At 36.0% G+C, this 12,934-nt stretch overlaps 1 protein-coding gene across 1 annotated transcript; it reads right to left on the reverse strand.

The window, feature by feature from the left end:
* Positions 1-4,045: 4,045 nt before the first annotated feature.
* On the reverse strand, positions 4,046-12,583 carry LOC129259998 (tropomyosin-1-like). Its single transcript, XM_054898098.2, has 2 exons — positions 11,874-12,583; positions 4,046-6,814 (listed from the first exon to the last, which is right to left on the reverse strand). Exons 1-2 carry the CDS (start codon positions 11,985-11,987, stop codon positions 6,677-6,679), a joined length of 252 nt encoding a protein of 83 aa, XP_054754073.1. The 5' UTR covers positions 11,988-12,583; the 3' UTR covers positions 4,046-6,676.
* Between the last annotated feature and the right edge of the window lie 351 nt (positions 12,584-12,934).

Raw genomic sequence — 12,934 nt, forward strand, 5'->3', positions numbered from 1 at the left:
TCAGATAAGTGCTTACTATCAAAGTTCACTTCATATATTACAGTACTTGCACCTCTTGACAAAGTATGAATACATGTATTTTATATATTAAACAGCAACAGCCTACATGTACATGTACACATGGAGGTTAAGAAAACTCCCTGATGCACAGTATGCCCAACTGTGTATTATCACTAGAATATATTCGTAATGAATGCGCTTTATGCCAGTAGACTTCCTGATGTAATATCCAATTTCATTGTGTTATTTTCTTATAGCTTTGACCATTAAAAACTTATTATACAACACCTACAGCTTGTTGTATGAAAGCAAATGGGAGTCAGAATATTATCAAACATTTGTACACGTACAAGTACCATCCAAAATTGCATTATCTTGACCTCATAATACAAATCAATTCATCGTGCTCAGTAAATAAATGCAAGTGCAATAGGCACAGGGATTACTGGCTAAAAAAATGCACATTGCTGCACATTTCATACAGTAGAAAAATATAGGGACAATAAATCATTGTTTGTACTTTTGTTAACTTCCAAGGCGTTGTACAACACAAATACCAAATATTCTTATTCTTGTAATAGAGCATCTTTCTTTCACTCATGTGAAATCTCAGACAATCACACTTGTGTCTATACACAATTTCTATACCACACTTAATCTACATGTAGGCCTACATGTAATTACAAAGATTCATCAGGATTGTTATGATTATGGAAATAATAGTAATAAAATATAGAATATACATGTACATGTACATGTACATGTAGCTGCAGTTCCCTCTGTATTGCTGGTCACTGACCAAATCTTCTCAAATTCATGTGATCTGTAATCTCCAAGCTTTGGTAAAATTAAATCAAAACATAAAATGCATATGCCTACACGTACATAATCTATCAGTGTAGATGTTACCTTGAAAAGTAATATCTACAAAGATTGGCATGTTGGACTACATGTCGTACTATTTTGGACCTTATTCTATTAAAATTTTCTTCTCCACAGCAATATCAGCTTATAAAGGGTAAGCTGGATTATATCACCACCCATCCCTACCTCCCTTGATATTTTAATGAAAAATATTCAGAAGCAATAAACTGGTTGGCTGGCATATCCTGCAGGTTCACCTCCTCTGTGCTGTATAACAGTTCCATAATGATATGATCCTGGCTAATATCACACTGCTCTCCAGGCCATGCCCCCAGAACATTGCACACACATTTACACACACATGATACAAGCCAACAGTGGCTAATCATATGAATGCCATTCTTTCCATTGTGCTTTTTCGTCAGTAATAAGGAGTATGTGTCATCAAATCTCATTTTCAACTAATTTTTATTCAGCCCCCCCCCCCTCCCGGAACCGGATGGGGGGGGGGGCTTGGGGAGCTTCAGCCCCCCCCCCCCACCCCCACATGTACAAAAACATAAAAATTTCCATCTGATTGTGATTTTTGCATAGTTTTTTAGCCCCACCCCCCCCCCACTTTCAAAACTATTCCGCGGCCTCTGATATAGCATCAAATAATGCATAATTTGTACCCCAATATGTAGACTTATGTCAAAATTGTGTTTCAGACATTACAAGTCTCATGCTCTGGGCATGAGACTCCCGCCTTTGGGACTATTGTTCATCTCCCAAAATCTCTATCTCACGCCTGTATCACAGCTTATCCCCATCTACGCATGTCTATGATCTCACAGAAAATCTCAAGCTTAAAGCTGGTCATTGAACTTGGTAGTTACAGATCATGTCTTTAATAAGTCATACAAGTGCTCTTGCATACATGTACATGTACGGGCCTACATGTACTGACATTCTTACATGTACAGTAGGTGCACAACACAATTATGGTATTTTGGTCCTGTGTTCATATCACATAAAAGGAGGCATACATTTTATTAGTTAGGCCTATACTTTTTAATTCTGGACCAATCCTACATTGTAGGCCTACAGTGTACATGAAAAAACAAGCAACTACATGTAATTCCCAGTTGCAATCTCAAAGTTCACACCTGAATGGCTGTGTTTGATAAACCATTAGTTCATGGTTTCCAGGCAATGTTGCCCTACATTATCTGCATCAATAGGCTTCCAAACACTACATGTACTGTACATGTACATAGGAGCTTCCTGAAGAATCAAATTATAATCCCCCCCCCCCCCCATAAAGAATAGAGATCATACAAATCACATAATGGTACAGTACATGTAGGCCTACTTCACAATGTCAAAGGAATATACCTACATGTAAAAGTTACATGTACATTGTATACCCAGAATTACATGTAGGGGAGATCGGGGATAGTTGGAACGCGGGGTAAGTTGAAACATTGTAATTTTCTTTAACGCCTGTAAAATAAATTTATGCAATACTGCCCTCAACTTATTGCTATTAATAATACAACAGTGTTGTATTATGTAGTTCGAGATGTTCAGAAGGGTGTGAATGCAGAAAAAGGAATTATCTTGTATTTTGGGGCCTGAAAATAAATAATAAACATGCAGTTATTCTAGGCCAAATGTAAACGCTTTGTGAAAGTGGTGCTACATACCCTTTTACCATGATGATTTTGATGACAGAGACCTTTATGGCTTTTGGAAATCATTCTCAAGGGTAAAGTGCACTGATGTAAAGAATTTCATACAAAGTAGGCCTACAATGTACATGTACAGTACATGCAGGCCTAATACAAATGTACAGCAGTACAGTATAGCATGAAGAGGGTACTGTACATTAGTGTAAATGTACAGTATGCACTGTATGAACAGAATGTACTTGAAATGTGATCTACTTCTTTGTACATGTGAATACCTGTGAAATTCACAGGTTCCAATGGCAATAAACATGCATTAATATGATGCATACTGTAGGCTGCTTGCCCTCACCATGAATGTGAGTGAAGATAATACCCACATACTGTGTCGGCCTATTACTTCAATGCAGGATATGAATACTGGGAAGTTACCCTTTAATATTAATAGCAGAAATAAGGAAGAAAAATATACAGACTGACGATGTTCATTTATTTCAATTGTGTACAGTAACCTGAAATGAAATTGTGAAAATCCTCCTAGTCTTATCCTCAATATACATGTATGTATTATGTACTAGACATACATGTACATGAAGATGTAAGCCTATTCACCAGTATGCCCACATGAATAGATCTGTAATCTTAAATAAGGTTCTGAAATATGAAGTATTTAGCCTTAAACTTTGTGACATAACATTTAGTTGAAATAAAACAATATTCAGAAAATCGTATAAAACATAATAATTTCATATTATCATGAAGGTTGCCGGCTTTATAATCCTGTATTAATTATGATTAAATCATGGACCTACATAAAATTTGTACAGTACATTGTAAGTCCATGGTTTAATACTGTTCATAAGAAAGCACACGAGATGGGAGAGAAGAGAGAAAGAAAGAGCAGGTGGATTTCGACTCGATATATTCAACGCTTTGCCATAGGGATTAGACAGACAGACCAACTGTAAACTGCTTACTAAATAGAGCCTCTTTGGCATGCATGGTCAATGCACACATGAATCAGCATACATTGGGCCGCTGTATTGATAAAACCACTCCCCTCTTTCAAAGGCTTCTCTCCTGTTATCTGTGAAACGTGTGTGGTATTGAAGACAAGGTATCACTGTGTTTGTGACAGTGCCTTACTGACTCATTCAAAGAAAATTATACATGTACATGCTTCACATTTCTATCCATTGATGTGTTCCCTAGTACAGTACTATTCCCTGATACAGTACTACATGTATCTATATTATTGAGAGTAGAAATGCAACCTCACCTAAAATACTGAATAAGCTGTTATTTTTGCGTACATAATTTTTTCGCGAATGGCGGGGGTTCCGACATTTTCACGGGTTGTTGAATTCCCGGGGGGGGGGGGGGGGGGGCACTCGAACAAAAAAGTAGTAGGGGTGTGCCGCGGGCGAGATAAAAAACGGGGGCCTTGGAGCGGGCTTATTGTAAAAAGGAGGGTCCTCGGAATGGGCTTTGGAACTACAAATGTTTGTGAAAACGGGGGTCCTTGGAACAGATCGCCAGCGTGTGAGTGCGTATTATGCATATGGAACGGGCATGCGTGCATGATGCAGCTAGCCCGGCAGCCAATGCGACCGGAACAGCGTAACGAAAAATATGCGAAGCTTTGGAGCGGATTTCTTTCATCTTTTTTCTCGATAAGAAGAAAATGCTATGCTTTGGAGCGGCTTTCTTTTTTTTCTTTTTCTCAATAAGACAAAAATGCTATGCCTTCGAACGGAAATTTGAGTGTAAAAATGGGGGTCCCCTCCGCGGCACATACCCACTATGCATTATATACTGAGTGCCCCCCCCCCCCCCCCCGGGTTGAATTCGCGATTGCAAGATGTACCAAACACTTCCACAGCATTACAGAGAAGCAAAAATAGTGCAAAACATGTGTAAAAATATGCTCCTCAAAGCCTCTATGCTGATGTGTCTTTTGTAAATAAAGTGGCTTAAATTTCACCTTTTTTGTATCTTTAGATCTGAAAATTCGTCATAGTTTGATCTATAAAAGCAATCTTTGGAAGTTGTGTTTTGTTAGATTCATTTTTTTTTAAGTTGGTTTGAGTACAGAAATGTTGAATTTTGTGAACAGAATCTTACGCCTTAAAACCTCTGGTCATGTGACTTACAAATATTAATGAGTATGCCAATAACTGCCAATGTACCTGTGTATAGAGTTAATCAGATGACAATAAAATCAATTATTTCATGGAAAATACATTGTAATTATTACAGTGAGTGAATAAATATTGGTAAAAATATGTTAGGAAATAATTTAGGCTCTGATTTTGTTTGAGAAATTAAAAAGTGAAATTTTAGCTAATTTCTTGAATTACTACGTCTACATGTGTTTATACTGTACTTTCTCAACCTTATTTTTTGTACATACATAGGTGCATATCTCAATTTTTTCACCACACAGGATGTTTGCATTTTGCAATAGTAAAGCTTTGCTGTTGGGGACATTGAGATTTGGGGCACTGATTACAAAATGTGTCAATATTTTTGCACGTTGTTAAATTCACGGCCAATCTGTAATTTGTGAAATCCGTGAAAATAAAACCCCCACGAAAAAACAGTTTATACATTAATATTTTGGAGATCTGGGCCCTGTTGATAAAAGTTACTATTATGGTAACTTTGCCATTCAATGGTACCTTCAATGGACTCCTCAAGTGGTTTTGATTGGCCGTTGATCATACCATGGTAGTTACCATTGGATGGCGAAGTTTCCATAATAGTTACCGGTACTTTTATGTAACAGGGTCCTGGTACATAATTAATCTCCAACTGCAATAAATACATGTATCTAGTCAGATAGCAAATAAAATATAAGTAAACTTTTGCTACAGTGTAGGAGCATGTGTGATGGAATTGCAAGTTCCAACTTTATCAACATGTACATGTAGGGTTTATGTAGGACCTACATTGTACTTTGAAAAGGTACAGTACTCTCAAACATTACAAGGCAAATGATAATGTCACTGGGGTAAATTGGTTGTAATGTATGTATGTGCATTCTTTTAAATCACTAATTCTCACCATGACTGTGACTTTGTATTTACATTCAATATTACATCAGCTTAAGATTACTTGTGTCAATATTGCTGGTAGGGTCAGATACTATCAAATCAGTCAACAATCCTGAGCATCTGAGCGCAACTGTGTAGCAGTAAATTTTTATGAATTTGAAGTATATAAAGGGTACATTACTACATTGTATATTGAGATGTAAAATCAGATCACATCATTTACAATATGCATAGACAAATAGGCCTACATGTACCTTGACCTTTTTAAAAGAAACCATCATACATGTATTGTAGGTTAACTTCAAGAGAAGAAGTGTACGGCTTATGTTGTGGCTCAGTGGATAAATCTCCAAACTTAAAATTTAACTCATTGTAGAGATGCTCAAGGTGCACAGTTGAAGGGGGAGAATACAAAATAACAAAGGAACATAGAAATATTATACTCAAATCATTGATAAAAAGAATCGCATAGGTAAGTTTTTAGTTTCATCTAAAACAGTTTCATTACAACAGGCTGGCTATCACAGATATACTGTACAGTATCTTGTGGAAGGGAATTCCATAGCGAAAGCCCTGCATAAACAAAAGCCCTATCCCCACTTTGTTTCACATTTTGGAACTGAGAGAAGACCAGACTCACAAGGTCCAGTGTTCAAATCCCATCACAGTACTCGTGTCCTTTGGCAAGGCAATTTATCTAAATGTACTTTTGCCCTCTCCACTCAGGAGTGACAAATGGGTTCCCGTAGGAAGAAATTCCTTGAATGATCAAATGCCTGATCAGGTAGTGGTGCCACAGGCAGGGAAATAGATTTAGAAACATATTATGTTTGGTGCTTTCTATGAATGATGCATAATCATTTACATGTATTGGTATACAAATGTAAAACACATGTTATGAGATCTACATGTATATCTAGGGCCTACATATCAAATAAACTTGACAAATTCCCTTGACCTGTCGTACTGTACATGTACATGTAGTAGACACTTGTGTCAAGACTTTCCCCATACATGTAGTCAACAACCTATCTCCTCACCTACTTAACTTCACTGAAAACAAGTCATTAAAATGGCATTTGATTCTTACCTTAAGTTTTCGTCTGCTTCTACTTCAACTGTTTCTAGCCTTCTCCTTGTATCTCCTAATGCCTCTTCTTGTTTGCCATTGTCTTCTTCAAGAAGGATAAGTTTACTGTTAAGATTCTTCACCTCTGCCTCTGCCTATTAACACACATACACAAAAATCAAAGTTTCGAATTAAAGATCTAGTAAGGACAAGAATACAATAATTACAGAAATGGTAAAATTTCAATTCCACATAAATTTCAAAGTGTGCAGCAGTTGTAACAAAACATTAGCAGACAGCTCACAGTTATTACCATTATTATTATCATCATCATCATCATTATTATGATTTATTATTATTATTATTGTTGTTGTTGTTATATGTATTGAGTTTTTTAAATGCAACGCATGAGCGCAACTTGATTTCCACTGTATTACATGTAGAATGAGAATATTTATAATACAGAAAATTTATATAGTGCACTTTCAAGCTTAATTAGATGCTTAATTAGAAGGTCTATAATAATGATAATTGTAATTAGTAATTTATAATTAGATAATTGTTGACAAATAATACTAAATGTAGTTAGAACGACACATCATCATACATACACATGTACAATGTAGGCATTGCAGTGCCCTCTTTAGTATTGCATTGTATTCTACATGTAAATGTAAGCCAATGTATTCATCATCATTATTATACTTATTATCAAAATTCCTCAGAGAGGATATTAATAACATGATTCTCAGGTTACTGGTATTATATACCTGTACATAAACTATGTTTTCATCACACTTACAAAAAAAAACACTTCTAAATTAAATGTACCAATGTCAGGAATAAAGCCTACACATCGTCAGTGATTTTACGAACTGGCTCAAACCTCGGCTGGTCTCCAAAACATGATTTCGAGATAATCGTGTTCAAAGTTTGGATGTTTTTCTGTTTTCAGACGCTCATAACTTCACGCTTTGAAAGAAACCAGATCAATGATTTATACCAATTTAAAGCATGCAATCTATTCTTTTGTAATATACAAAATTTTATCCGCAGTTCGTATTTAATATTTCATATTTGAAATGAAGCGCTTGTATGCATTCCAGAAGCTGCTAATTTTTACCCAGAACAGGGGGTTTGAGCCAGTTTGTAAAATCACGCGCACCATGCGCATTGATTTTTAGTGTCCCAAACCACAGTTTCAGCCAGTTTGTAAAATCATTCGGGCCATGCGCTTAATTTTTAGAGGCACAAACCCTGCACAAAGCACATACACACGGCATACGCGCCGCATCTAGGTTGGGTCTTTGACCTGTGCGCGCTATTCCAGAGACTTTATAGTACACAAAGAATGGCTTTGAGCCAGTTTGTAAAATCAAAGGCGGGAGTTGAGCCAGTTTGTAAAAATATTAAATATGCCCTTCCCCTTGTTTTATTAAACAATACAAATTTTTATCTGAAATTTGGCAAATCAATAGAGTACATGTAAATCATGGGCTTTTAGAATATGCAAGAGAATAAATTTTAAAAATTTGACCGAAAATTAGATTTGAGCCAGTTCGTAAAATCACTGATGATATTGGGGGTCAATCTATCTTCATAAATATCAAAATATTCACTGCAATTCAGATTCCACAACAACATCCTTTTGTTATTCCTTGTGCTAAAGTTACAGGATAGAAACTATATTGATAATGACATATCTTTGAAATATGCAACAATCTTTTGGTTTGTGAAGAGAACTGCTCACAGGCCCTTACAGGCATAGGTCAAATGGGGACATTGTTCATTATTTTGCCATGCTGATAGGGATATGGAATATATGAAATACCATACAGAAGATAAAACAAGCTTCAGGCTGAGCCAACAATGATTTGCACCCTTACTGACCCGAGAGTAGGATGTCTTGTTCTCATCATAAACTTCATCTTTTAATCCGCCATTGTATCTCAGTCCTGTTGTATCTTATACTTTGTCTGTATGCAACAGTTTACTTCAAAGTCATTGTCTTATTGTAGGAAAATGTAGATATCTAAATGCTTGTTGTGAACTTGTACATGTACTCCCCTATTAAACCCAATTTACATTAAGATGAACCTAAAAGTGTGTTTGTTACATAATGTACTATAAACATGTGCATGAAGTTTTACTGGGCGGCTGGGCCTATCTACATGTACATGTACATACAAGTTCTATCATGCAGCATTGAAGACCCAGACTGGACCCACAAAAGTGAAACTGACAAATCTTACAAATCAAAAGCTAAAAAAAAATACTGATATAAACACAGCAATACCAGCTGCATTTTCACAGCTTAACAGTTAAGTATAACAAAGATTTGTTGGTTTCCAACCATTTGAGCACTGAATAATTTGTCAGTGCCATTTTCCTCTCGCGTCCGTAACGTTGGGGAAGTACAGTAAGAAACAAGATGGCGGCGTAAACATCGGGCAAGTCTCTTCCGTCTTTTCACAATATTTTTTCATTTTTTTTAATGAATTCTTGTTTAAAAATAACAACGAGAGCGTACAAATGTCGGAAATGAAGTTTTATCCCATGTACATGATTTAGAGCTAGATCTTTTAGAAGGAAAGTAGAAATCTCGGGGGCGAAAGTTTCAGGGTTTTTTGCGGTACACGCAGATGAATAGGGAGGACTCCCTGGCTTCGTATGAGAGTAACCTTACGTTAATAAATGATTTTTACTCTCTAGAAGCCGCCTGGCTAATCACAACCCTCCTGACACAGTGTGATGTCATGTAATTCATCCCGTTAGGAAGCTCAATACTTGTAAATCCTATTGTCAAAACCTGTTAATTTTAGTATTTAAGCGAAATACCCAACTGTCAAGTGGTAAATATATACACAAAACTTGCATTGTTGTACTATGTAATATATCTTCCCATTTGTCAATTTCACTTTAAGATCTCCTCTGGGTCTTGAAAAAGCAAAGCTGTATAAATCATACAATATACAATATACTTTTATACAGTATATGTACGAAATGCTCACAGTACAGTACTGTTAAAATTTTACAAATTATGTGATTTAAAATGTGTACAAATATTTTGTTTAATGTTTTTTTTATTTTATTATACCCACCCTGATCCAGTTGTAAAATACAGTGAACATAATATTTTGAAATTTGATCCCTTTATTCTGATAGTCATATTTCACATGGAGGACTAAACAGTAAAACACTATGCAGTTTAATAAATCTGATTTTAAATGTATACTGTGGTATTAAAAATAGGAAAACCTGTCAAGCAATCATACCACTACTAGTATGAGGCTTGAAGACAGGAACACATTTTAAATTACTTCACACATCAGATAGCTGTGGTTGTATACCATTTCTGAAAATTACCATATGGGGCCAATTTATATCAACCAAACAGCTTCAGAAGGCCAAGTGTTAATTTCACATGTTATCTAGTTATCACAGTATACATATATCAACTTTAACCAAAAAAAGTCAGGAAAAAAAAACATTCAATATGAAGATGAACAATGAAAAACTTCCTATTCAAATATTACTCAATTCTTGAACTATTCTGAATGTCTTATGTCAATGCAAACTTACTTTACAAGTAGGCCTACACTGTACATGTACAATCATTTTTTTTATTTACATGTACATGTAGGTCTGTAATTTTTCTCCAAGAAGTAGGCCTACATGTATTTATCTAAAGGTACTATGACGCCAGACGGGGAAAGATTACAAAATAATTTGGTTACCACACAGTATCTAAAAAAAAAGTGACAGTGGATTTTTGAACGTACGACAATGACTGTATCAGTAACATGTAGGAAGACAGATTTTAAAAAAAATTTCAAATGATTTCATGAAATTACAATCTTTCAAGTACTTCATATTCCACTAACTCCAGAATACACAAAGTTGTCATCATGCTTAACTTTTTTAAATCATCTAGGTTACATGTACTGGAAAACCCTTCTAATCAATAGTAAAACTTGGTACCGAACATACCAATATCATTGAGTACTAATTGTGAGTACTTACATGAAAATGATAACCCTTGTTACACAAGATTTGTTTCATTCAAATAGATTACATTCAATGAATATTCCAGAATACACAAAGTTATCATCATGTTTAACTTTTTAAAATCTAGGTTACATGTACTGCAAAACCCTTCTAATCAATAGTAAAACTTGGTACCGAACATACCAATGTCATTGAGTACTAATTGTGAGTACTTACATGAAAATGATAACCCTTGTTACACAAGATTTGTTTCATTCAAATAGATTACATTCAATCAATATTTGAGATGTGACCCCCCCCCCTCCCCCCCAAAAAAATCAAATCAAACCTCAAAAAGTGTCATCTCTATAAAAAACATACATTGTAGTGCAAAGGTTATATGAAAGCACACCAAAGCCATTATCAATCAAACACTTGTTTCCTGGCATAGCTCAACTTTGACTTAAATACGTTTGTCAGAATCAACAATCAAAGGGTTTGGTGGCTATACATACATAGTGTACATCATATACATGTTATGTACATGTAGTTGGATCAATTCATTCATGAACAGACTATCGAGATGAATGAATGCTACTTCAAATTGTTGTCATACCAAGGAACCTGTAAAAAATTTGTTGTTCTCAAGTTTTACATGTACACTATCACCCCCCCCCCCCCCCATTACATGTTTGCAGCACAATGCATCCTACATGTAGGTCCCTCACACTGCATATGCGCAGTTGCTTGCTGGAGAAAGCGGTGTGACCATAATTCGCGCATCATCACATTTTATGCACAGACACTTATCTCAAAATGTAATTAATATCTTAAGATTCTGATAACAAGAACAGCAAAAACAACCTAAAATTACCCGGGTGAGTAATTTTCTTGGAAATAGGGTTACAGAAATTTTCGCGAATCGGAAGATGTACGGGGGGGGTTTGCCCCGGGGACCTCGACACGTCTTTAGTACGTTAACCCCCTAATCATAATGATGGTGATTTGTGTGTAAGTAATTTAGTCTCTAAAAACCAAGGATCAACATTTAAACTCCCCAATAACTTACTGTTGCTACAACACATACCGTACCGGTATCACACATGGGCATTCACTGTTCAATCAAGTCACTCACTCAATTCAGTGACCATATTGCCATTGGCCCATCCCACCCCACAGCCTACATACGATACAGCCACACAGCAAATTGTTACGGCCATTCCTTACCGCGTCTGCACGCTCCTCCATCTCTTGTTTCTGCTTTTCTAAGTCTTTACACTTTTCCTCCTCCTCTTCGAGTCTCGTTTTCAACCCACTCATCTTTTTCCTAATCGCCTCCATTTCGATTTGTAAAGCTTCCTTTCCTTCTCCTGAAAAATATATCACCAAATGAGGCTTTCAGATACTCGGCAACCACTTGTCGTTGAAGCGAACGAGCTATAGTGCAAGCGCGAGATCGAGAGCTAGCTAGCGGACCGGCAAAACTCAAAAGAATATCGAACAATGAGGTATCGATTGTGCAGGGGTATCGCATCAACTTTCACGTTTTCTTTTTGTTGTATAAACGAAATTTAGTGTTTATAAACGGGGTATATTTGAAATCAGCCACAAATTCATTGCTTTGCTATCATTTTATCTTCTTTTTAAACGATACTGGCAAATTTTTACCCGAAACGTGCCCCAAATCATCTTAATTGCTTTGTGAGAAGGATCACGTGATCAGAACTGTTCAAACTTTTGGCTATTACTTCTATGATTTACACTCCCTATAAACTACTAGTACGTTGAAGATCGATGGCCTACAAACGATAAGCTTTTATATTTTCATATTTCTAAGGGTTAATTATCATAATCCAACTCCCTTCCCTCATTCAAAACAATTCCAAATGAGTATTGCATGAATTAGTTTATCTTCCATCATTCAAAAGAATACCAAATGAGTGTTGCATGAATTAATGTTTATTCACTGTCCCTGATCTATAGCTTTCTGGCACAATAGTTTTAGGGGACTCCAAGGACCTAACTACAATACTTTACATATATGCCTGGAGGTTTCTACCTCCATGATATATGCCTACATTTTTAAAATGTATTATTGAAATGCATTTTACCACGCATGGTTATGCCACTATCGAGAGGGGAGGTTCCAGACAGGTTTCAACGGTCACGAAGACAAAAAGAATTGATCACTGCAGTTGATCCAATGAAAGCCGGAATGAAAATCGGTTAAAAATTAAGGAGATATTAAGAAAGAGATACCAATACAGATAATTCATTGGCGGTTTTCC

Source organism: Lytechinus pictus, unplaced genomic scaffold, assembly GCF_037042905.1.
Source record: "Lytechinus pictus isolate F3 Inbred unplaced genomic scaffold, Lp3.0 scaffold_19, whole genome shotgun sequence".
NCBI classification, from domain to species: Eukaryota; Metazoa; Echinodermata; class Echinoidea; order Temnopleuroida; family Toxopneustidae; genus Lytechinus; species Lytechinus pictus.